The 25,692-nt window shown below is 48.6% G+C and overlaps 1 protein-coding gene across 4 annotated transcripts in view; it reads left to right on the top strand.

The window, feature by feature from the left end:
* Window positions 1-3,027: 3,027 nt before the first annotated feature.
* ABCC1 (ATP binding cassette subfamily C member 1 (ABCC1 blood group)) overlaps window positions 3,028-25,692 on the top strand; it is a 155,416-nt gene continuing 132,751 nt past the window's right edge. For 3 of the 4 annotated variants that reach the window (XR_015154670.1, XR_015154669.1, XM_086375612.1), the window contains exon 1: window positions 3,041-3,199. Coding sequence is in view for 2 of the 4 variants with exons in the window: in XM_086375612.1 (XP_086231738.1) it covers window positions 3,152-3,199 (48 nt within the window). In the remaining 2 variants the exon portion in view is untranslated. Of the gene's footprint in view, window positions 3,200-25,692 lie in introns of all 4 variants that reach the window. The other variant, XM_086375613.1, reaches the window with a different exon arrangement.

The raw sequence follows: 25,692 nt of genomic DNA, 5'->3' as shown, positions 1-25,692 counted from the left end.
GTGTGGCACGCAGGACCTTAGTTCCCTGACCAGGGGTTGAAACCGTGCCTCCTGCAGTGGAAGCACAGAGTCCTAACCATTGAAACACCAAGGAGTTTCCTAAGGCATAACTTATAGAGCAAAGCATAGCTTCCTTAAGTGGCCAGCTCAATGACTTTTAAAATGTGTCTTGTGTGTATAGGTGTGTGTGTGCATGCTAGGTCCCTTCAGTCGTGTCTGACTCTTTTGCGATCCTATGGACCACAGCCCGCTAGCCGTCCCTGGCCATTGGATTCTCCATGCAAGCATACTGAAGTGGGTTGCCATGCCCTCCTCCAGGGGATCTTCCTGATGCAGCGACTGAATCCATGTCTCTGCATTGGCAGGCAGGTTCTTTACCACTAGCGGCACCTGGGAAGCCTCATTAAATTTTCACGTAAGGTCTAACATTTTTTTTTTTTTTTTAAGTTGCAGCGTGTGTCATGTGGGATCTTAGTTCCCCGTCCAGGGATTGAAACTGTGCCCTGCAGTGGAAGCACATAGTCTTAACCATTGGACTGTCAGGGAGTCCCCTAAGGTATAAGTTTTATACCTTATAAAGTGTAAAAGTATAGCAAACTTCAGTGTCCATCTCAATGAATTTTAAAATGTGTGTGTGTAGGTATAAACCACCTAATGACCACCAGATCAAGTTAAGGACATTTTCAGCTCTCCAGCAGGCTCTCTTGTACCCCTTCCTAATCATACTCCCTAACAGTAACCATTATTCTGACGTCAATCAACATCTATTAGTTTTCGCCTGTGCTTGAGCTTTATCTATATGTGATCGTGAGAAATACAGTCTTTCGTGCTTGTCTTTGTCTGTTCCTTATTACCTGTTGTGAGATTTGTCCATATTGTTACATGCACTAGTTGTTTGATGCTTTTTTATTTATTTTTTGCTCTCTCATACTCTACATACTCTATTGTGTGAATATACCACAGTTCATTCATCCTTCTGACAAGTTGTTTCTGGTTTGGCGTATCTGAGTAAAGCTGTTCTGAACATTTTTGGTGGCTGTCTTTTGGTGGATGTAAGCACTCCTTTGAGAAATGGAATTGCTGTGTCACTGCGTACTTGCATGTTTAGCTTTAGGAAAAACTGCCAAATGGTTTTCCAAAGTGGTTGAACCAATTTACACGTCCACTACAGTTTCAGTTGTGCTGTAACAGCTGTGACAAGATTTAGCCATTTCCTTTTAGTCATTCTGGTGGGTGTGTAATGGTATCTCACTGGGGTTTTACCTGATGCAATTACCTGATGACTAATGACGGAGAGCACCTTTTCATATGTTTGCTCAATAAATACTTGTTGGAAGAATGAATGAATGAAGAATTTGAGTAAAAATGGAAATAAATCTGACCATCTTGGGCCCTGCTTAAAATCCATCAGTGGCTCCCCATCACTCATGGGACCAGGCTGAAATCTCTCCCCTGGCCAACATGGCCCTGCATACTCTGGGACCTCCTGATCCCTCCTGCCAAAGATGAGCCCTTTCTGCTTCTCTCTCCGGATTCCTGTCTTCAGGTTCCTCCAGGGACTTGCTCTGTCCTGCTACATGGTTTTCCACAAGCTGTTTTCTTATCCCAGAACACAGCTCAGACCCCATGAAACCAGACTCATCACTTGTTTCTCAGCTCAAAAGATTCTTCCTCCAGGCAGCCTTCCCTGACTTCCACTGCCAGTAGGCCAGGATCCTTTAAAACCCTCTTACTTCCACTTTCTTCTTAGGTTTTATCACAGCTGTAAATACCCTTTAGGTGATCATTTGATTAACCTGTTCCTCCCATCAAACAAAACAAAACAAAACCACACACTTAAACCCTCACAAGAAACCCCACAAAGAAACCCCCCACAAGAAACCCCAATGCTTTATAAAAGCATTATAAGAGCAGAAACTTTGTCTTGTTTCTAGCAAGACCCAGCATATAGTAAATGCTCAGTAAGTATTTGTTCACTATAAATGTCAGAGCAACAGCCCAAAGAGCATTATTACCTGAAAGTAATTATCCCATAAAAATCCACTCACCCTGAGGGGGACCTAGGCCACTTACTGTCTACACCATCCCTGACAAAGTACTCTTGCCTCACTGGGCTGCAGTCTCCTCAACTGCAAGATGGGGATAATAACAGTACTTACCTCTTGGGGTTCTAGTGAGCATTTCACAAGTTAGTTCAAGTTCATTGCTATCTCAGCCTTCGGAAGCCCCATGATTGTGAATGCTTATTAATTTTTACTGTATCTCTAGGCCTCCCTTTCTTGACTTCAAAGGTGAGGATCAATAGCCTGGTTATTTCCTGAGTGCTATAGAGAGAGTGGAGAAAATGCCAAGCTTCTCTGCACAGAGCTGTTTGGGATAGGGTTTGGAGTCTTCAGGCCTTGAGTCAGGCTGGTCATGGCTTCCAATCCAGCTCCTGCTATTTGCCTGCTATGTGTCCTTGGGTCAGTCGCTTCACCTCTCTGAACTTAAGTTTCTCCATCTGTACAGGGCAGATTAGATTGAGTATCCACCTCCTGCAGTTTCCCAGTCAGCTCTTGAGCCAGCAGGCCGGGTTAGCCCGGAGGACCCTGGAGAAGTCACTCAACCTCTCTGCCTTTAGTTCTCTTCCTTCATGAAAAGGGAGTCACAACAGAGTCCAATGAGGACGCAGCTACGGTGTCTGGCACTCTGCGCTCATAGAGGGATCAGTGCATATTATTGCCCCTGGTGGTTTCTATTACTGTTGCTGTCGTCTCGATGTTGTTGTTACAACAGGATTTGAAAACTGGTCTGGGGTCGGGACACAACGGTCGCGCTCGGTCTTTCCCGAGCCTCTGATAGGGGTGTGGTGGGGGTGGGATCGGGCGCCTAGGGAGGGCGGGGGTCCGGTCCTGGTGGCCGCAAGGTCTAGCGTGCGAACTCTCCGCGTGGCCCAGGCGGGCCGGGCGAGGTGAGCGGGGCGGGGCCGGGCGGGGCGGGGCCGCCGCATCCCCGTGACGCGCCGGCCAACCAGGCGGCGTTGCGGCCCCGGCTCCCTCAGTCGCTGCCTCCCGCCCTCCCCGCCGCCGCCACCGCCACCGCCGCCGCCGCCAGCAGCCGGGCCCGTCCGCCCGCCGCTGCCCGCCGTGCCCGCCGTGCCCGAGCCGGCCGCATGGCGCTCCGGGACTTCTGCAGCGTCGATGGCTCCGACCCCTTCTGGGTACGTGCTCGGCGGCCGCTCGGATCGCGTGGGGCCGGCGGACGTGAGCGGCAGCGGCAGGGAGGCCGGCATGCGGGCGGGGAGGCCGGCCGGCAGGGGGAAGCGCCGGGCTCGAGCGGGTTGGGCCCGCGGTCCCGGGGTCCCCTGCCACCCCGAACGCCGCGCTCCCCTCCCCGCAGCCGGCCTGGCGGGGCCCGCTCCCCACCCTGCCCTCAGCCGGCCCCCTTCGGGAGCGCAGCTGATGGGGGGCGGAAAACTTGGGTGACTGGGTTCCAGGGAAGCAGGGCGTTGGGGAGGGGTTGCAAATGCCTGGCTCTGGGGCTTTTTGGGAAAGGTGAGGGGCCAGAGCCTGGGAGAGGGGGCCGAGAAGAGGGGCCCTTTCTTCTCTGGGGTTCCCCCTCCACTTGAAAATAACCTTCCACGGACGGAGACGCCAGAGATGAGGGGTGTCTCCCTGCTTAAGTTCCCCCATCTCCTTTGTGGCTTGGAACCCGCTTTCACAAACACCCGGTTGCCAAAGGGCTGAGGTGGGGAGGGGCTCAGACTGTGGAAAGGGGCTTCCAGTGGCTGACTTGAGGTTTGCCCCCTCCCCAGTTGTTTTGCATACACATTAAGTTCCTGTGGTTACATGTTTTTGACATCTTTTACTTTACTTCTGTTTAATTACTGTGGCTCTGGGTGTGTGTAGGGGGGTCGAGTTTGAGGGGACAGGGGAAGAATTAGGGAAGTTTCAGGAATAGCTAGGAAAGAAGGTGGGGCTGCTCACCCCTGCCCTGACTTGCTTGACCGTGGGGTCAGATTTGGGGGTCAGCTGAGGATACCCAAGGATCCTGGTACCAGTGGATTTTGTGCTGTTCCGCACCTGAGACCTGAGGCTTCTCTGTGTGGGGACCAACCCCAGGTTCCTTCTGAATCTTTGCTGTTGAGCCTGGCCGGGTCTCCGGAGGCCACTCTGGCTTAATCCCCAGTGTCTTGGGCTTTAGTTTCTCTCTAATGCGATTTGCCTCTGTTACAGGAAGCACTTCTGTGTCTTACTCTCTTGATTATTAACAGTAGGCAAACCTGGGCAGGATAGTTTTTCCGCTTTTGTTTAGGAATCGGGAAACACCCCTGGTTCTTTGGAGCCAGTGACTAGCATCTCCAAATACCTTCTTGTTCTGTTTTGTGGTCCTCTCCTTGAAGGTTGCATTTGGAGTGTTGATAAGTCATCTTCGAGGGCCCCATGGGAAGGGTTTATTTGGGGGATGGGGGCGGTAGGTATCACTTGTTAGAACAACCACACACATCTGGCTGTGTCTCACATTTTCAGGCCAAGGGGATTTACTCGGGGGCTGGAAATAGTACAGACGCTTTGCACTCAAGGTCCAGGATTGATTGGGGAGCAGACTTACTTGCAAAGTAGTATTGTACTTAGCAGAGACAGGAAAATCTGAGGAGTCCTTGCTCCCAGTACCCAGTGACAACAACAAGATTATTTCTGCAAGAATCAGATGGGGATCTGGTCTAGTGTTGCTGTGATACTGGAGAATTTCCTTGTTTATTTTGTTCTGAATTACAGAGGGGATAAAATAGGTGACCATGAATTCTTCACCAGGATGTATTGTATTGATGGCAACTGGCGGTTGATGGATGGCATCAGGTTTTCCAACGTCGAATGGGTTTGGGGGTGTCATCTGTTTACTTAGCTGAAGAAGCTTATCTGAGGAAATCTGTTGTGTGTTTTGTTTTTTATTTTTCTCCTGCAAGGACTTTTGCTACAGAAATTGCCAGGTGGTTGGCTTTCCCTTCAGCCAGGCCCTCCATCTCTCTGCCAGTCTTTGGCCTTGCAGACTTTGCTCTGCCCTTCCTCCCTCTGGATTTCTGGACTCACTGGTTGTCCCAGTTTCTCAAGGTGCCCTGGAACCAGGGTTTGAGTGCAGGCAGCGGGGGCGTGAGCATTTCCAGGTAGCCTGAGAAACCAAATGTAATCAAGAGCAGGTGACTTCTGTGTTTCCCAGGGCACCCACTCAAGGCCGGGAGAGACTGACCTGCCAGCCACTAGGTAACTATGTGATCTTGGGCAAGCCACCATGTCTGTCTGTGCTTCAGCTTCCTCATCTGTAAAATAGGGGTGTGGGCCCCCACAGCCTCAACCTGCTACAGTTGTTTTGCAGAGTAAAATGAGTTCATCTGTGCAAGCCACTCAGCCCATGCCCCGCACAGAGGTAAACAATGGTTATTGCTTTCTTTCCAGAGATGAAGTTGTGTGTTTCAGGTTGCTGGTCCTTCCTTTGGACCCACTTTTTCTTAAGCTGGGGCATGGGATTGGGCCATCCACCCGGTCATGCCTGGCTCCTCCCTTGACCAAGGTCATGTGTTTAGAAATCAACGCGACTAGCCCACCTGAGACTCTAATCAGAGTTTTGTTCCTGAGTCTGCCTGCCTCTGAGCCCCAGGAAAGGGCCAGAAAAACCACACGATGTGGAAATAACCCGTGGTGAGGGTTCGGCTGACTTACCACCTTCACCCAGGCAAATGCTCTGGGATGAAAAAAGAGGAACTTGGTTATCTAAATGGAAAATAGGGGCCAAGTTCGCCAGCCCTGGGTTTGCTTTTATTTATTTATTTATTTTTGAGGGTGCTTGGTGTGGAGTAGGTGGGAAGGGCTGTTTTGTGGCTGATGTTTGAATGATGGTTGGGCAAATGGGCATGGGCCTCCCCTTGCAAGCTAATTTTTTTAACCAAAAAATTGTTTATTAATTTATTGCAAGTCCAGTGTAGAAAAATCAGAAAATGTCAAAAAGTAAGTGACAAGTCAGTAAGCAGTGGTGTATGACGGCTCTGAGCAGTGCTTGGATCCCTAGAGTTCAAATCCTGGCTCTACTCCCTGGGCAAATCACTCCCCGCCACTCCATGCCTCAGTTTCCACACCTGAATAATGGGGATGTTAACACAGTACCAAGCGAATCCTCAGCAGGTACTTAGGATGTTGTTGCTTGGTATACAGTTGGTATGGTGTTTGGTGGTTTAATCTCTTTAAGTTGTGTCCCATTCTTGCGACCCCATGGTCTATAGCCACCCAGCCTCCCCTTTCCATGGGATTCTCCAGGGAAGAATACTGGAGTGGGTTGCCATTTCCTTCTCCAGGGGATCTTCTGAACCCAGAGATTGAACCTGCGTCTCCTGCATTGCAGTCGTGTTGTCTACCACTGAGCCACCAGGGAAGCCCTGGTATACAGGTGGCCCTCGGTAAATTTAAGTGATGCACTAGCTGGAATTCTCTAGTTAATTTTTGCTACTGTACTTGCTGCTTCAGGGATCGGTGGCTCTGTGTTTGGTTCATGGAGTCCTGCTGATCATTTTGTCCTGGGGTTATTTGCCTCGGAGATGCCCTGAACCTTCTTCCACCTCAGTAACCCCCTGAATATTCAGTTTGGCTGCCAAAAGGTGGGAGAAAAGGAGTGTTTTATTTTTTCAATTTTTTGGCCACACTGCACAATATGTAGGATCTTCGTTTCCCTGACCAGGGATTGAACCCACACCCCTGGCGTTGGAAGCTTGGAGTCTTAACCGTTGGATCACCAAGGAAGTCCCCAAAAGAAGTATTTTAGAAGCCATTTGAAATTCTTCTTGGGGTAAGGTCTGACCTTGGCGTCAGTCTAATTTCTGGCATAATTAACTCCCTGTGGCCTCACTATAATGTAGAAAGAGCCATTTTTTTCCTCCATCCTTTAAGCTTCCTGTGGGTTTTTAGATGCATCACTGTGCTTTCCTCCACCTTTTTCTCCTCCTTTATGTCTGCCCCTCCTGGTCTCTTTTTCCCATGTGGACTAGAGCCATGGGGCCCCTGGAACTGGTGGGGTCGTCCCCTCTGTCCACCCCACCTGAGGCCCAGAATGGCAGCATGACAAGGTAAATGGCTTTGGGAGGAGAAGAGGGCACTCTCTGAAACGACAGGGCAGGGTGAAGCTAGTCTCCTTCTCCCGGCTGGACAGGCTCTGTTTGGGGTAGCCTTACCTTTGGAACGTGGTGGTGGATGAAAAATCTCTCTTTCCATTCACATTCTCAACTTTTTGGAGCCGACATCTCCACCTGGGTGTCGCTGGTTTACCTCGTCCCATGCGGAACTTGGGCTTCCCTGGAGGCTCACAGTAAAGAATCCGCCTGCAATGCAGGAGACCTGGGTTCAATCCCTGGGTCAGGACGATCCCCTGGAGAAAGGATTGGCTACCCACTCCAGTATCCGTGCCTGGGAAATCTCAGGGACAGAGGAGCCTGGCGGGCTACAGTCGATGGGATCACGAAGAATCAGACATGACTTAGCAACTAAGTCACCGCCACCACGATGAACTTAGAGGTCTCCCTCCCATTCCCCCTATGCCCCCCTATGGGGAGGACCGCCCCAGTCCTCCCCATCTCAGTGGACCAGGGCAGCTCTGCCCCAGAAATTCAGGCCGAAACCCTGCATCAGCCGTGACTCCCCTCCTTGCCTCCCATTCCACATCTCATCAGCAAATCAGCAAATCCTGTTGCCTGTTCCTTCAGAATGTTTCCAAATCTGCCTGCTTCTCACTACCTCCTTGCCTTCCTCTCTGGCCAGAGCCATCACAGCCTCAATCCTGCAGCTGGCTGTTCGCACCTCAGTGCTTTCCTTGCTGCCCTCCTTGACCCTGCAGTCTGGTCTCAGCCCTGTGGCCAGAGGAATCCTGTTAAAGACACAGCTCAGACCCTCTCCCTATACCTAGACCTTCTGCCCTATACCCTGCAGCGACTCCTTGCATCCCTCAGGGAAAAAGCCAGAGGCCTCAGAGAAACTTACAAGGCCTAAGAGCATCTGATCCCTCACCTCTCTGATCAAACTGCCTGCTACATCTGTCTCCCTTTGCTCCAGAACTGGCTGCCTCGGGGCCTTTGCACTTGCTGTTTCCCCTGCCCAGAATGCTTGTGCACTTTCAGATCCTTGTCCTAGTGTCAGCCCAAGCAACCTTTCCTGGACTCCCTGCTGCTTTGTTGTGGCTCCCTCCAACCCTGCAACCCAGCACTTACTGCCAAAATAAGTCTTACTTATTTTGTTTACTGTCTGTAAACTCCCGCCAAAAGTTCAGCTTCACGGAGGGAAGGAGGGGTTTTTGCCTGTGCTTGTTCTTATGGCTGTAATCCCAGCCTCAGTGCCTGGAACATAGTAGATTCTCAGTAAATAATGAATGAATGACAGGAGGCTTTGGAGTGACTTTTGAGCTGGCTTGAAGCCTCTTCCCAGAGTCTTCTAAGGATGAAATAGACCCTCACCTGTTTGGAATGGGAACCCAGGTGGACTGAGCCTTCCAGGTTCCACATCTGCCTGCTTATGTTTTGTCTTGCAAAGTTGAAAACTGAGTCTGGCCTCTCTTTTTCCAGGACTCAGTACGTTGCACATACAGTAGGTGCGATTAACGTTTGAATTTGAGTATCTTGAGGCACAAGTTCCATTGGGGGATTAGATCTAGCTCGCTAGTGTTCTGCTCTGGCTTTATTTTAACGTGGAATTACTGTGATTGCTGATATTTACTGATGAGAAGAATTCACAGAACGGTCTGCATTTCTGACTTTTGGAAAATCAGGAGATCTGACTGCGTGAGGGCCTTCGCTTATACGTCGTGGGTGGTCGGCTGGGGCTGCCCCCTCCGACAGAGCAGCCTGCCAGAACAGGCTGGCCCCGGGTTGGCACAATCCCTTCCCCTCCTTATTGCTACTTTACTTCTAAGGCCCGGCATCCATTGCCTTTTTCCCTTTGTGCTTTCTCCCTTGGTCTGCTTCCTTCATCAGTGGAGTCCACCTGGATCTGTAGGTGTTAGAGTCAGTGTCTCCCTCCAGGTTTTCATGGTGGGATAAGGCCTAGATTTCATCAGATCTTAATGGTCAGTAACATGCTAGCCCGTAAAAACTTGCCTGGACCTTTTACAGAAAGAAAGAAATGGCTAGTAAAATGCTTTTGAACTGTGATGCTGGAGAAGACTCTTGAGAGTCCCTTGGACTGCAAGGAGAGCCAACCAGTCAATCCTAAAGGAAATCAACTCTGAATATTCACTGACAGGACTGATGCTGAAACTGAAGCTCCAGTACTTTGGCCACCGGATGTGAAGAGCCGACTCATTGTTAAAGACCCTGATGCTGGGAAAGACTGAAGGCAAGAGAAGGGAAAGACAGGATGAGATGGTTAGATGGCATCGTTGACTCAATGGACATGAGTTAGGGCAAACTCCAGGAGATAGTGAAGGACAGTGAAGTCTGGTGTGCTGCAGTCCATGCGGTCACAAAGAGTTGGACACGACTGAGTGACTGAACAAAATGTTTTGGGATAATGACAAGGACTTGAACTTCCTGAGGCCAGTGTTTCCCCCAGCCTTGCCTGGTAATGGGACAGACAGGTCTTTTGTGGTGAAGGCATGGGACTCGACTTATCTTGACAAGGCTGGGCCGTGAGGAAGCCCCTGTAGGGGAGGGCTGGTAGGTGTAGAGCAGTTTCTCAGCCTGGACATGCTGGACCTTTGGGGCCAGGTAATTCCCTGTTGTGGGGCCGCCCTGGGCCTTGTAGGCTGTTCAGCTGCAGCCCTGGTCTCTCCCCACGAGATGCCGGTAGCACCTTCTCCCTGTTGTGACAACAAAAGTGTCTCCAGATGTTGTCACCTGTCCCCTGGGTGGGGAAGTCCCACAGCCATTGATGTGGAGGAACCCAGAGAAGAAATCTGGGGCAAGACTTTTGCCTCAACACGCAGCCCCCTGAGTTTTTAAGCTGTTGAACACCTCATGTAATTGGCTTATTGAGGTTGCCGTGGAGAAGCTTAATGAGATGCGAAGAGGGTTAAACTCCAATTAGCCAGAGAAGGAGATTGCAGCTGTTTTCATGCTGTTTGCCTGCCTCTTTCCATCTCGGGCTGCTTTTCCCTAATCCATTCTGGCTGGGGAGGTGGGTGGGAAAGGGTGGGGTGGTGTGAAGGTTTGGCCCCAGAGTGAAGTGCTTGTCTAGAGAGATCAGCTGCTCCTGCATCTTAAACTGCTCCAGGAGAGGTGGACAGTTACAAAGTGGAGATTCTACTTAAGTGTCCCCTTGGTTTAATTGTGGGATTGTATCTCCCGGGGGAGATTGCAGGTCCTGGAAAATGGGTCTAGATGCCCAGGGAGGGTGGCGTCAGGCCCTCAGGCAGTAATTGAGGTTTTACGAGGCTTCTCCCTTCCCTCTCAGTGAATTGTCTCCGTGAGAACCTTCCTTCATGTTTTCTTGGCTACCTGTTTGGAGTGCCTTCCTCCCTGGAGAGTTGTTATCAGGAGCCTGTGTTTCCCTGGTGCAGAGTACTTGAGTGTGATCTTTACAACTGGATTCGTTCTCCTGTTCTTCCCACAACCATTTCTCACTCATTCATTTATTCAGTCTTTTATTATTAGTTGAGCATCTGCGGCACACTGCCACTGTTCTAGACACTGGAGATACAGCCACGAACAAGGCGGACGAGACCCATGTTCTCATGGAGCTGATGCTGGGGATGACCAAACTGATTTTGGATAGCGGCGAATGCCACAAAGACATGAACTGGGACGAACTAGGGTGTGAGCTGCGATGGGGGTATGTCCAGGGAAGGCCTTTCAAAGGAGATGACTCTTGACCTTTGACCCATGGCAAAGCTGGCTGTGCGAGGGCTGGGGGAATGGAATCTCAGATAGAGGGGACAGCACGTGCAAAGGCCCTGAGGTGCATGGAGTGATCAAAGGAACTGTGGAGCCCATATAAGGAAAATCTGGCCTGGAGCCTGCTACCAAAATGCCTTCAGCACTAATAAAATGACTTGTGGTACTAAGAAGGGCCTGGAAACTCCAAGGAGGAAGCTTGCTGCAGCTTGGCAGGGAGATGGAACATTATTACTTGCTCCCCGATATCGTGGTCTTCTGATTTATTTAGGTTTGAATGGGTCTCAGGTTTTAAAAATTAAGTTTATGTGTTTATGTGTTTTTATCTGTTTCAGAACATTGGCCACACTGTTCAGGGTCAGATCAGGTTGGAAATCCCCACTGCCCTTGATTCCCCTCAAAGGCTTTTTAGGACCCATTAACATGATGAGGTGCTTTTCTTACATGATTAAGATGACTTTCTAAAGGGTTGCTAAAAAAAAGTCTTCTTTTTAAAATAGATGTTGAATTGACCTGGAAGTTCTTGCACAGTAACTCTTTTGATTATGCTATTGCTTTCAAAGAATTATCTTTTAGAAGTTACAACTTTAGAGACTTCCCTCTTGGTCCTGTGGCTAAGACTCTGTGCTCCCAATGCAGGGGGCCCAGGTTTGATCCCTGGTCAGGAAACTAGATCCCAGATGCCGCAACTAAAAGATCCTGCCTGCCTCCATGCAGACACACTGCAGCCAAATAAATAAAATATTAAATAAATAAATAAATAAAAAGTTGCAACTTTAAAAAAAGTTTATGGTGTAGCCACTATGGAGAACAGTGTGGAGATTCCTTAAAAAACTGGAAATAGAACTGCCATATGACTCAGTAATCCCACTGCTGGGCATACACACCAAGGAAACCAGAATTGAAAGAGACACGTGTACCCCAATGTTCATTGCAGCACTGTTTACAATAGCTAGGACATGGAAGCAACCTAGATGTCCATTGGCAGATGAATTGATAAGGAAGTTGTGGTACATATACACAACGGAATATTACTCAACTATAAGAAAGAACACGTTTGAGTCAGTTCTAATGAGGTAAATGAAACTGGAGCCTGTTATACAGAGTGAAGTAAGTCAGAAAGAGAAACACCAATACGGTATGCTATGCTATGCTATGCTAAGTCACTTCAGTCGTGTCCGACTCTGTGCGACCCCATAGACGGCAGCCCACCAGGCTTCCCCATCCCTGGGATTCTCCAGGCAAGAACACTGGAGTGGGTTGCCATTTCCTTCTCCAATGCATGAAAGTGAAAAGTGAAAGGGAAGTCGCTCAGTCGTGTCCGACTCTTAGCGACCCCATGGACTGCAGTCTACCAGGCTCCTCCATCCATGGGATTTTCCAGGCAAGAGTACTGGAGTGGGGTGCCATTGCCTTCTCTGCCAATACGGTAAGTTAACCCATATATATGAAATTTAGAAAGATGGTAACAATGATCCTATATGCAAGGCAGCAAAAGAGACACAGATGTAAAGAACAGTCTTTTGGACTCAGAGAAGGCAAGGGTGGGATGATATGAGAGAATAACATTGAAATATGTATATTACCGTATGTAAAACAGGTGACTAGCGCAAGTTCGATGCATGAAGCAGGGCATTCAAAGCTGGTGCTCTGGGACAACCCAGAGGATGGGATGGGGAGGGAGATGGGAGGGGGGTTCAGGATGGGGGAACACATGCACCTGCGGCTGATTCATGTTGATATGTGGCAAAACCCACCACCACACTGTAAAGTAATTATCCTCCGATTAAAATAAAATTTTTAAAAAAGTTTAAAAATACTAGAATAAAGCTGTATTCTGGAAGAATATGAAGGCAAAGTGAAAGTTTCAGTACTTCCCCTCCCTGCGCTCTGTTCCCAGATGTCACCATTGATGGTAGTTTCTTGCGTGTCCTTCTAGAAAATTTCAAGCATATGCAAATATGTAGGAAGTGTGAGTGGGCGGGGAGAGATTGAATATCTTTTTTCCCTCCCCAAATAGTTTCATATTCTAAATAACGTTCTGTATCTTGCTCCTTTCGCTTAGAAACCCGTGTTGATTTTTCTGTCCGAGGTAGGTCCAGGGAAATTGAAAGAAAAAGAAATAACACTTTACCAGCCATACTCTCCTGTTACATGACTGTGCCGTGTATTCACCCAGTCCTCCCTGGGTTGCTTTCAGGGTCTTTGGTTCCAGTTTTCTGCACCATGAACAGTGCTGCCTCAAACACGCTGGGTGCTCATCTCGGTACTTTCTGTGGAGAGGTGTAAATGACTCAGCAGAGTCAGTTTCCCCTGAGAAATTGCTTGGTGGGGGATCTGTGCATTTTGAAATGTGACAGTTCTTTTTTTTTTTTCTCTTTGCTTTTCTTGGAGTCTCCTTTATTTATTTTTTTAAATTTATTTATTTTAATTAGAGGCTAATTACTTTACAATATTGTAGTAGTTTTGCCATACATTGACATGAATCAGCCACGGGTGTACATGTGTTCCCCATCCTGAACCTCCCTCCCCATCCCATCCCTCAGGGTCATCCCAGTGCACCAGCCCTGAGCTCCCTGTCTCATGCATCGAACCTGGACTGGCGATCTGTTTCACATATGATAATATACATGTGTTTCCCCGGTGGCTCAGAAGTTAAAGTGTCTGCCTGCAATGTGGGAGACCGAGGTTCAATCCCTGGGTTGGCAAGAGCCCCTGGAGGAGGGCATGGCAACCCACTCCAGTATTCTTGCCTAGAGAATCCCATGGACAGAGAAGTGGGCTACAGTCCACGAGGTCACAAAGAGTCGGGAATGTGATAGTTCTGATTCTCAAGTGACAGCTGTGGTTTAAACTCTCACTAATGGATTTACTGGGGTTCCCAGGTGGCGCAGTGGTAAAGAATCGGCCTGCCAGCGCAGGAGGTGCAAGAGACGTGGGTTTGATCCCTGGGTCGTGAAGATCTCTTGGAGGAGGAAATTGCAACCCCCTCCGGTATTCTTTCCTGGAAAATTCCATGGACAGAGGAGCCTGGCAAGCTGCAGTCCATGGGGTCCCAGAGAGTCAGACACAGCTGAGTGCACGCACGCAGTGGACTCACCAGCATTTATTAAGTACCTGTTGTGCTCGTGGCATTTGAGAGCATTGATCAGGCTGGGAATTGACCAGACTCATGTTGCTTCCTTGTGTGTGAGAGGATTTTGCCCAGCAGTTAAACCATCCTTCCAGTGGGTTTGGTCCAGAGAGTGATTGGTTTATGTTCTAATTTTAAAAAGATATGTTTAAATTTTAAACATCTTTTGACTTCTTTGTTTAAAAAGTACTTTTACATTAACAGTTCAACAACATGTAAAAGTTTTACTCATAATTTTCTCGTGCTAAAACGATAAAAGTTATTTTATCATGACTTATTTTTTACATGTAAACTTTCTAGTTTAATTGTAGAGTGTTCTGGTTCACAAAGTGATACTCCTTGTGAGAAAACAGCATAGAGGTATTTAAATAAAGCGTTAATTCTTTCTAACCAATAACCATTCTTCCTGTCCTTTCTCTGTAATCATGGAAATGTTTATAAACATAAATAATATGCTTAAAAATAAAGTGGGTTATATTATTATCATCACTCTACTTTTTCTTTTGCTTAACATGATACATGGCAGTACACATAATCTCAGTAGTAATTCTTAAACTATTGTGTAATATTCCAAGTTATAGATTTGTTATTGATTCAGCCATTTCCCAGTTAATAACATCGCTTGCATTGTTTCCCATTTTTTGGCTTCTGTAAACAATGCTCCAGTAAACATCCTTGTCCATGGGTTAAAATTCTGTACATTTTAGTTTTTAATGAGTATTGGGGTTCCCAGGTGGTGCAGTGGTAAAGAATCTACCTGCCAATACAGGAGACACAAGAGACGCAGATTCAGTCCATGGGTTGGAAGATCCCCCGGAGCAGGTAATGGCAACTCACTCCAGTGTTCTTGCCTGGGAAATCCCATGGACAGAGGAGCCTGGTGGGCCACAGTCCACGGGGTCGCAGAGAGTTGGCCATGACCGAGCACATGCATATGCAGTGGGCATTGGCCGGTTATTTTCCAGAAAGGTTGTAGCAAGTCCATTCCTAGCAACAGGGACTGGGAATTCCCATTTCTTGGCATCCTTCCAGCCCTGTACCTGGCTGACTTCTGTTAATTTGATGGACAAAAAAGATATCTTATTTTCACCGGTATTTCCCTTAGAAGTTGAGCATCCTACGACATACTCCTTGGTGATTCACGTGTTCTGTTGTGTGCATGTAAGTGTCCTTTTTGTGCATTTTTACTCTGGTGTGCTCTTTTCTGTTAATTTGTGGGCACACTCAGTATATTGGGACTCTTGCTTCTTTTGTCCATATTTTTCCATCGGCCGTTGTTTGTTGGTGCGTTAACATCCGGATCTTGTCCAGATTGTTATGTGGTCTTTTCTCTCCTGCATTTTCATTTATTCTTGTGAGAATTTTCCCATGTTCCTGCACAACTTTTGTAATTATGCCTTTAAATGTCCAAGCGGCAGTTTCTGGTATTGTGGACTGTAATTTACATAATTATTGCCTGTGGTTTGACATTTAGGTTGCTGTTTCCCCCTTCTTTTTTTGTTTTTTTTTTTTTCTTTCAAAGAGAACATTGTAATGAATATCATATGGTAGTGCCTGTTGACTCCTTTAGAACATACTGTTTGGAGTGGAGAGAATATTTAAAATCATTGAAAATGTTTTATTTCCTGTCTACAACAAGCCCAGCTTGTTTTTAAGAAAGTGGTAGCTCAGTTCTAGCGGGGTCTCTCTGAAGGTGCTCATCATTATGGTTGTTGCTTTCATGATTATTTAGAGCAGATGATACGTGTACGTTAGTCGTAGCGCCTTCCCCAGTCCCTCTAATCAGCCTTGTCAGGCTGGAGACCGGAAGCCCAGGGGAAAGGTGAAACTCCAGGGTGCTGGGGAAGGTGACCCGGTAGTAATTTAGATTATCCAGGAGCTCTTTGATAAGGGTTCTTCCTCAGAAGCAATTTCACTCACCCAGGGCCGAGGAGAAAAGGCATGTGTTAGATTAGACTCTGAGGATGGTAGTGCAATGGGGCTCTCCCTTCTTTTTTTTTTTTAAAGTAATTTATCTATTTATTTATTCTATAGTAGGTCCTTGTTGCTTGTCTGTTTTAATTGTTTATTTATTGTTGGCTGTGCTGGGTCTTCGTTGCTGCCTGGGCTTTGCTCTAGTTGCAGAGAGCAAGGTTCTTACTGCGGTAGCTTCTCTTGTTTCGGCTCCCAGACTCCAAAGCACAGGTTCAGTAGTTGTGGCCTGCAGGCTTAGTTGCTCCGAGGCATGTCAGCTCTTCCTGGATCAGGGATCGAACCTGTGTCTCTGGCATTGGCAGGCGGATTCTTTATCACTGAGCCACCAGGGAAGCCCTGGTTATCTATCTGTTTTAAATATAGCCGTGTGGACATGTCAGTCCCAAACTCTCAACCTATCCTTCCCCCGTAACCATAAATTCATTCTCTAAGACTATGAGTCTGTTTCCGTTCTGTAAGTTCACTTGTACCATTTTATTTTTTTTTAGATTCTGCACGTAAGTGATATCACAATATTTGTCTTTTTCTTTCTGACTTACTTCACTTAGTACAATAATCTCCGGGTCTATCCGTGTTGCTGCAGATGGGATTATTTCATTCTTTTTAACGGCTGAGTAATAGTCCATTGTATGTATGTATATCCAGTCATCTGTCAGTGGACATTTAGGTTGCTTCCATGTCTTGGCTATTGTAAACAGTGGTGCAATGATCCTGGGGTGCATGTATCCTTTTGAGCTACGTTTTTCTCCAGATATATGCCCAGGAGTGGGATTTCTGGGTCATGTGGTGGCTCTATTTTTAGTTTTTTAAAAGGATCTCTATACTCTTCTCCAAAGTGGGTGTGCTGCTGCTGCTGCGAAGTTGCTTCAGTCGTGTCCGACTCTGTGTGACCCCATAGACGGCAGCCCACCAGGCTCCCCCATCCCTGGGAGTCTCCAGGCAAGAACACTGGAGTGGCTTGCCATTTCCTTCTCCAATGCATGAAAGTGAAAAGTGAAAGTGAAGTCGCTCAGTCCTGTCCGACTCTTTGCGACCCCATGGACTGCAGCCTACCAGGCTCCTCCGTCCATGGGATTTTCCAGGCAAGAGTACTGGAGTGGGGTGCCAAAGTGGGTGTATCGATTTATATTCCCACCAGCAGTGTATTTTTGTCTACTGAGATCCCTGGGGTGTCTAGGGGGACCATTTCACACTTGATGCTGGAGTCAGAGCTGGCCCACTTGCAGTTCATTTGCTATTTGGTGGGGAGGGGCTGGAGAGAGCGCTTATCCCTGGGTCAGACCCTGTTATTCCCAAAGAGGATATTAGTTGGGGGAGGTGGTGGGGATCAGAGAATTGGTAGCTGAAGGCACTATTGGGTGAGGGGAAGGTGCAGCACTAGAGAAAGCCAAGGATGTATATGGCTGAGGTCTCAAGGCCAGGTTCAGGAGCCCAGGCTCGAAAATCAGTCCTGCCAGTTCCCAGGCTGGTGCAACCTTGGACCAGTTGCTTACCTTCTGGGAACCTCAGTGTCCTCATCTGTAAAGTGGGGATCACGATCTTGCTGCGAATCTCTCAGATTTGGAAAGAAAAGAGGCAGGATGTAGAGGAAGCTCAGAAAAGCTCAGCAGGCATGTGCTGTGTTTCTATAGGAGGCCGGCCTGGAGGGGACCGTGACGGACAGTCGAGCGCAGTAGCGTGGGGATTTCTACTGTGGCGATTCTCTTCTGGTTTATCACCTCCCTGCAACCTCTGGGCTCATGCAGGCCTTGGCAGAATGAGGATGGAGCCCAGCCTGACCTCAGGGATTCAGACGTCGGTCTCTAGCATCTGAGGATTCAGGCTAATTCGCCCAGCTGTTACAGGGTGTCTGTAGGGTGTCAGGGTCTGGGTAAGGCATGCTGAGGTGTTGGGTGTCAACTCTGAAACTGGGCTGATGGGTGGGAAAGTTCGTTCTGGAGATTTTCTTTGTCGTCTGGCATTCAGAAGACGTGTTTAAGTGCACAGGGATGAAGGTGGGCTCTGACAGCTGAGAGCTGCTGACGGATGCATACTTGGGAAGTTCCAGGTTTTCAGTTACTGTAAACATGGTCATGATTGAATTACTTAAAGGGACTTTTCTCGTATTCTCTTCTTTGACGTTATAAGAGGTCCAGTATAAAATGAAATAAGACAGGAGCTAGTACAGTAAAATGTGACAGTCCTCCAAAATTACACTCTTCTAGAGATTATCTGTTATGGGCGTTTTAATTTTCACTTCCTTTTCTCCGCATGTCCCACATGTTAAGATGTTCTTTAAAAATAAGAATGAGGTTTTATGAAAACGTTCTCTGTGTTTCATTTACTGTTCATCTTGGATACCACCCATTTTTAATGAATATATTTACTTGAAATGTCAACATGAGCCTAATTATATAATTTGCTAATAATTGTTTCCTTTCCAGGCGGTTGGATAGCCTTGTTTTTTAACTTCTGTGTAAGGGAGATCTGGGGAAGATGTGAAGCAAGGTTGCGTGGGTGTCAGGAGGGCACTTGTTCCACCCTCTCGGATGCCCCTGGCAGGAGACAGAGCCTCTGAGGGTCAGTGCCCCAGGGCTGTGAGTTGTGCTCAGAGGACAGAGCTCTTGCCCATTGGTCCGTGGCCTGGCCCCATTCAGTCTGCATTCTCTGAGGGGCTCCTGATTATCCTTGCACTGAATTGATGCTGGGAATCCAAAGATGTGCAGAGCAGGGCTCCTCACCATCCTTGAGTTGCAGTCTTGTGGGAGATTGAACAAATGAGTGGAAAATCATAGCCATGAAAGGCTGTGAAGGGGGGCTCAGTGGTGCTCAATGAGTGCAGTAGGGGTTTTATTTGATCCATGGATGGAAAGAAGAGACTCCCTGAGTGGGGAGATTGTGTGAGGTTATAAATGTAGCTCTATGTGACAAGGACCCCAAACACAGTGGCTTAAGATAGAAGCTAATTTCTCTCTGGGCTTCCCTGGTGGTAAATAATCCACCCGCCAGTGCAGGAGACATGAGAGATGCGGGTTGGATCCCAGGGTCAGAAAGATCCCCTGGAGAAGGAAATGGCAACCCACTCCAGTATTCTTGCCTGGAGAATCCTATGGACAGAGGAGCCTGGTGGGCTACAGTCCATGGGGTTGCAAAGAGCTGGATACGACTTAGTGACTAAACAACAACCATTTCTCTGTGGTGTAAAAATCCCAGCTTGGCATGGCAGCTCTGTCCCTGAGGATGCCAGGGGCCCAGGCTCCTCCTGTCTCGTTGCTGTGCTATCCTAGGTGCTGCCCTCATTGTGAATCAAGAATGTGCACCCCCATGTCAACATTCCAGCCAGAGCGAAGGAAGCAGAAGGGTGTAACCCAGAAGTCACCCACATCACTTCTGTTCACATCTCACTTCTGTTCACATGGCCAGTAAGCTAGTCATATGACCACATTGCTGCAAGGGAGTCTGGGAAATGTAGTTTCCTTTCTCAATAAACATGTGCTCAGCTGAAGATTAATTACTAGGGGTTCAGGAAGAGTGGATATTGGGGTAAAACAGTTTGCTATATAGGCAAAAGCAGAAAGTTAGAATGTTCTAGACAGTGGAATAAAGCATGTGCAGAAGCTTCAGCTTAATAAGGAAGGCCATTGTGGCTGGAACTTGGAAAGGAGGGGTGTTGTGAGGAGATAAACCTGGACTCTAGACTTGGATCCTCCGGAAAGCCTTGGGTGCTTGCTTTTCCCTCCCCTTGCTTCACCTTTAACGCCAAGGCAGGGGTATTACACAGAATCCTTAAACCAATGACTAAATCAATTCTAGTCTGTATTCCTGTTTTTCTGGGTGCCTTTGGTAAGAATTCACTTTTAGAAATAAATAACATACATTGAGGATTATTCTGTCAAGCAGTAAATCCTTCTCTGTGAATGGTTTGTTTTCAGCTTATGGCAATGCTGAGTATGTGCTCTTATGATCCCTTTTTTAGATGTGGAAACAGAGGCACAGTTAGATTTGCCCACACTGACACAGCTGGCAGAGGATGTAAGCAGATAGTGTTCAGACCCTCCAGTTAGACCTCAGTGCCTGCTCTCTTCTCCGCTGTCTCACCCTCAGTTGTTTGTGTGTATTCTTCATGGGCTTGACATTTTTATCTCAGTGCATCACCCTTAGGATTGCATTTGGTTGCAAGAACGCCAGTGGCCTAAACACTAAGGTATCTATTCTTCTACGTATCACAGGGTCCAGTACCTCTGACAAGTTGCTGGCATTGGATTAGCAACCCAGTGGACTGACACCATAGTCTTTGTCTTTCCCTCAAGGCCGCAGAATGGCTGCTGTAGCTCTAACCGTCACATCTAGGTTCAAGGTAGGAGGAAAGAAGGAACACACCAGCTTCATTTACCTATTTTTTATTCAGGAAATTAAATCTCATGGCCACCTCTATCTATAAAGGAGGTAGGAAAAGAGCATTTGTTTTTATGCTTCATGATGGCACCCCACTCCAGTACTCTTACCTGGCAAATCCCATGGACAGAGGAGCCTGGAAGGCTGCAGTCCATGGGGTTGCGAAGAGTCGGACATGACTGAGCGACTTCCCTTTCACTTTCCACTTTCATGCATTGGAGAAGGAAATGGCAACCCACTCCAGTGTTCTTGCCTGGAGAATCCCAGGGACTGGGGAGCCTGGTGGGCTGCCGTCTGTGGGGTCTCACAGAGTCGGATACGACTGAAGCGACTTAGCAGCAGTGGGAGGCAGCAAAACAGAAGGGAGTTGGGAAAGACTGTTGAGTAAGCTAGCCAGTAGTGTCTGGCACATACTTATTTAGTAATTTAAATAAGCCCACTCTTTTGTAACCTAAATAAACTTATCCCCCCTGCAAAGAAGTTTCTTATCACTTTGGAATGTCTGTGAAGTTGCAGGTGAGTCATATTCTTGTATTTACCTAATAGTTATTAAATATGTCACCACTAAAGGAAAACATAGGATATTCTGCAAACTGACTAGATCACTGCTTCTCTCCTCCAGGGAGTTTTGCCCCCAGGGGACTTTTGCCAACAGTGGAAACATTTTTGGTGGTCACACCTGGCGTCCAGTGGGTAGAGGCCGGGGAACCCTTTACATCTGAAGCCTGCTTGTAGTTCTCAGGTGTGTTCCCACAGCCAAGGAGTCCAATCTCCAGTAAACCCAAGAAGTAGTTTACATGTGGACATGAATTCAGCAGATTGCTCCTTCCCAGGGGCCTTAAAGGAACTGGGGAGAAGAGAGATTGTGGACCTGGAAGTGGTTGAAATGATATCCCCTTTCCCAGGCAAGTCCTATCTGAGTACGTGTTTCAGAAAGAACACTATTGGCAGACAGGGTTTCTCTTGTGGAGCTAGGCAGAAACCATGGCCTTTTGGAAAGGGCTGTACATACTCAGTTGAGTAGGAGATTTTATTGCCTCCTCTCTGCCTGGGTTTGGCAAAAACAACCTGGTCTGGGCAAGGGCCCGTGGAAGGAGCTGTGGAGACAAGAAGGCAGCTGGCAGGTGGAGATGATCAGATCAAGCTGCTGGTAGTTTTGCCCGGGGTGGCCCTGTCAGGTAGCTTGACAATTACACGCATCCTCCCCTACCCCCATTAAAGTTAATTGAGTTGTTATGGAGCCACAGTGAGGGAGTGGGAGTGGTGTCTGCCTCTCGGGAGTTAGCTTTGCTAAGACGTAAGGGTTATATTCATTTCTCCTTCTTGATTCTGGAAACTTAGAAAAAAGCCTCTTGCCATCCTTAATGTGCAGTAGGGTAGAGGAGAGCCTGGGGTGTTGAGAGAGGCATGCCACGTCTCATCAGGTCCACGAGGCCGGCAGTGGTGACTTGCATCCCAGTTTCAGAGATGCTGGGCTAGGAAAGCATGGCCAGCAGAGACTGTAGGATGCACTGATCGCGAGACGCAGATACCGCGTGAAGAAACACGGGTCTTCAAATCGATGCAGTAAGATAATAGTTTCTGGTCCCTCCCTCTTCTGTGTATGAAGCCTTTTATTGCTGTAGGTCCGATGCTAAGTGTAAGTGAGACCACAGCGTCCTGCCTCATGGAGGCCAGTTGGGAAGATTGTTTAGGGTGAAATAGCTGCATGGAGAGCTGGTGTAGCCTCTATTCAGATGCCTGATTCTGCTGCTTGCCCGCTGTGTGACCTGGTAAAGTGACTTTGCCTCTCTCTGCTTCCGTTTTCTCACATGTGCAGAACGGGGTGATGGGAGTGCCTGCCTCATAGAGTGGTAAAATTACATGAGTTAATACACAGCTAAGGTGCTGCTCCTATGATTGTGAAGTGATGTTATCATTACTCTTGCTCGCCATCGCTGGTATTGCTGCCGTCATCGTCAGCCATTGTCACACAGCAGTCTCCGCTCTGCTCCAAAGTGAAATCTGAGGATCCAGGAGGAAGTGGAAATGGAAAAAGTACTGGACAGCAATGTAGGCCCCTTGATTGGCTCCTGAGTTAGCCACAGATCACTTCTGGTCTTCTAGGTAACACCAGCTCCTTGGCCCAGGTCAGGAAGCCCTTTATTCTGTGCCTCAGTTTAAGCATCTGTAGAGTCGAGACTGGTAATGGGACCCATGTCCTCAGAGGTTTGTTTCAGGGCCTAGACAGATTGAGACCACACCTGGGGCTATTTAAGGACTTGCTCTGAGGGTCTCCAAACCACTCCGGAAAAAGACACGCCTCCCTTTTCACCTTCAGCACCAAGTGTTTCCTTGACGTGGGATCTTCCCCTGACCCTTAACCACAGCTCTTTGGTGGCTGTAGATGGGGTCTTTGCTCTTGTTCTTGGTCTGCTTTCACATGCAGGTTAAAAACCCTGGTCAGAAGGAATTCCCTAGCGGTTCAGTAGTAAAGACTCCGAGCTTCCACTGCAGGGGGAGCGCGGGTTCAATGCCTTTTGGGGGAACTGTGGTCCCTCATGCTGCATGGCATGGCCAGAAACAAGCAAAAAGGCCCACAAACAACCCTCATCAGAGGGCACGAGGCCAGGTGGTCAGGCCCCCCCCCCCCCCCCCCCCCCCGCCCCACTGGCGGCTTCTCCAGGGCGGGAGGTGGCCCCAGGTCTGGTTCGTGACAGCTGGGTCATTTTCAGTAGGATCCCCTGCCACTGTTTGCTCAGGTCTTGCGTGCCTGGGAGCTTCCTGGTTGTCACTGAGAACGGCCCAGCATGTGAAAATTGTTCCTTTTCTTGCCGTTTGGGTTATTTCCTTTGGACTCATGCCCATAGCTGGGATTGTTGGGTCACAGGCAGGGACAGAGGTTCCGGCTTTTCTTTGTGTCTTTCTGGATTGCTCGGCAGATAGTTATTCACCCCCTCCTTTTGTTGGTTGAACAAGTCCTCAATGAGTGCCTCCTGAATTTGGTCATACTGTGGGGAGGTTACAGGTTGTCTCTAAGAGGGACACTTAAAACTCGGCTGGGAGCTAACTGAGAGTGCTGACTCGTGGGGCATTTCCGAAGGTCCAAGGATTGTGTTAAGCTCTTTGTAAGTCCTAATGATTCCATCCTGACGGTAGTGGAATAGAGGCTGATGGGGAAATAGAGGCAGAGAGAGGGGAAGTCACCTAGCTGGTAGATGGCAGAGCTGGATCCAAACCCAGGCAGTCTGCCTCGAGTCTGGATGCTAACCCGTGTCCTGTGCTGCCCCGTAAACATGGAAAGGAAGGAAATACACAGAGTTAGGTCCTAGTGAAGAACCAGGAAGGGGCCACTTGAGATGGGTAGCCTCTCCTCCAGCATTGCTGGAAAGAGGAGGAGGAGCTGGCTAGGCCACAGGCATTCCAGGCTGAAACAGCGGGTGGGAGGCCCTAAGGTGGGGAAAAGCTGGGTGTGATTGAAGAGCAACGGGGAGGCCATTGAGGCTGGAGCGTCAGAGGTCAGGGGCCAAAGAGAGTATCACAGGCCAAAGTGGGGGTACAACTATGCCTTCCAGGATCCAGTGAAACTGATGATTGATACTCACAGTGCTCGTTAGTCCCCAGCCGTGTATGAAACAATTTCCATTTAATCCTCACAACAACCCTATGAGGTTAATAGACTGTTATCATCCCCGTTTTACAGACGGGAAAGTGAGGCCTGGGCCTGTTATGTAACTTTCGCGAGATCTTACGGCTCATATGTAGTAGAGCTGGGATGGGATTCCCAATGTTTGGCCCAGGGTCTAGGCTCTCGAGGGCGGCGCCATCTCCACTGTGGTGGGAGTGTCCCTGGTTGTTGCCATAGTGGCCTGTTTGACAGTGGCCATTGTAGGTGCCCCCTGATGGCTCAGATGGTATAGAATCTGCTTGCGATGCAGGAGACCTGGGTTTGATCCCTGGGTCTGGATCCCCTGGAGAAGGTTATGGCTACCCACTCCAGTACTCTTGCCTGGAGAACCCCATGGACAGGGGAGCCTGGTGGGCTACAGTCCATAGGGTTGCAACGAGTCAGGCACAGAGTGACTAACATGTTGTAGGTGCTTGCAGGTCAGTGGCTGTGGTAGGAGGACTCGGGTGGGACAGAGTGGAGTCTTTTCCAACAGACTATGTCAGATGACTAAGCCTGGAGCTGGAGAGATGAAAGAAAGTCTCCTGGGGGAGGCCTCAGCATTCTGGCATGTGGCTTTATGAGCAGCTGTCCTCACTGAAATGATGATGACGACATCAGTGATGATAACAGTGGCAGTAAAAATATGGAAAGAGCCAACTCATTGGAAAAGACCCTGATGGGAGAGATTGAAGGTGGGAGGAGAAGGAGACGACAGAGGATGAGATGGTTGGATGGCATCACTGACTTGATGGACAGGAGTTTGAGCAAGCTCAGGGAGATAGTGGAGGACAGGGAATCCTGGCATGCCGAGGCCATGGGGTCACAGAGTCGGACACGACTGACCGACTGAATAGCAACCACAGTAATGGGAGAAGGAGCAGCAGCACGCTTAACGCCCTGTGGCCACCCCTCCCCCAACACTGAGTGCTTTTGGTTTCTGTTGTTGTTTTGCCACGCTGCATGGCACGTGGGGTCTTAGTTCCCTGACCAGGGCTCAAACCTGTGTCCCCTGCAGTGGAAGCTTGGAGTCTTAGCCACCGGACTGTTGGGGAAGTCCCATGACATTGACTGCCCATAGTCCAATGAGAGATAAGTGGCTTAAAGTCAGAGAGGTGGATTGACTTCCCCAAGGCCATACAGCCAGGAAGCCGTGGGGATAGGATTCAAGGCCTTCCGCTCCAAAGCTTGTGCTTTTGGCCACTGAGTCGTGGTCCTCCCTTCAACAGGGCCTGCTCTGGGCTGTCTCCACTGTGATGGCTCCTGGCACGGGTGCAGAGCCCAGAATTCAGGTATCAGTTGGGTGTAGGGACCCCGGGATGGCGAGGTGAGTGAGCTGTAACTCCTTGGGTTGGAAGGCTCGGGGGCAGGGACTGCGATAGTGTCTCCAGGGGATTTTTTTTTTTTTACGGATGAGGTGGCTTTCCCAGTTTCCTGTTCTTGGCCCGATTCAAGAGAAGGGAATGAGAAGAGTAAGCCAGAAATTTTTCTCTCTGGGTTTCACAACTCCCTGGAGCTTTTGCAGCATGTCGGTGATGCAGCACTTTGCTGGTGGAATCCTCAGTGAGTCTCCGCTCTGCTTTGCTTAATTCGTTCAGGCCCTGGCCTGCCCTCCCAGCCCTGTTTGTCACCCAGTCCCCTCCTGGCACTTTGTTTCACTTCTTTGTTCCACTCACGCCCCAAGCTTGTCTAGCAGCTACCTTCCATCCTAAGAGGAGCCCAGGG

Source organism: Bos grunniens, chromosome 25 (genome assembly GCF_055505025.1).
Source record: "Bos grunniens cultivar Pamir isolate PY7600 chromosome 25, Bosgru_T2T1.0, whole genome shotgun sequence".
NCBI lineage: Eukaryota > Metazoa > Chordata > Mammalia > Artiodactyla > Bovidae > Bos > Bos grunniens.
The sequence above is the reverse complement of the archived record's forward strand: the minus strand, read 5'-3'. Positions and strand labels throughout refer to the sequence as shown.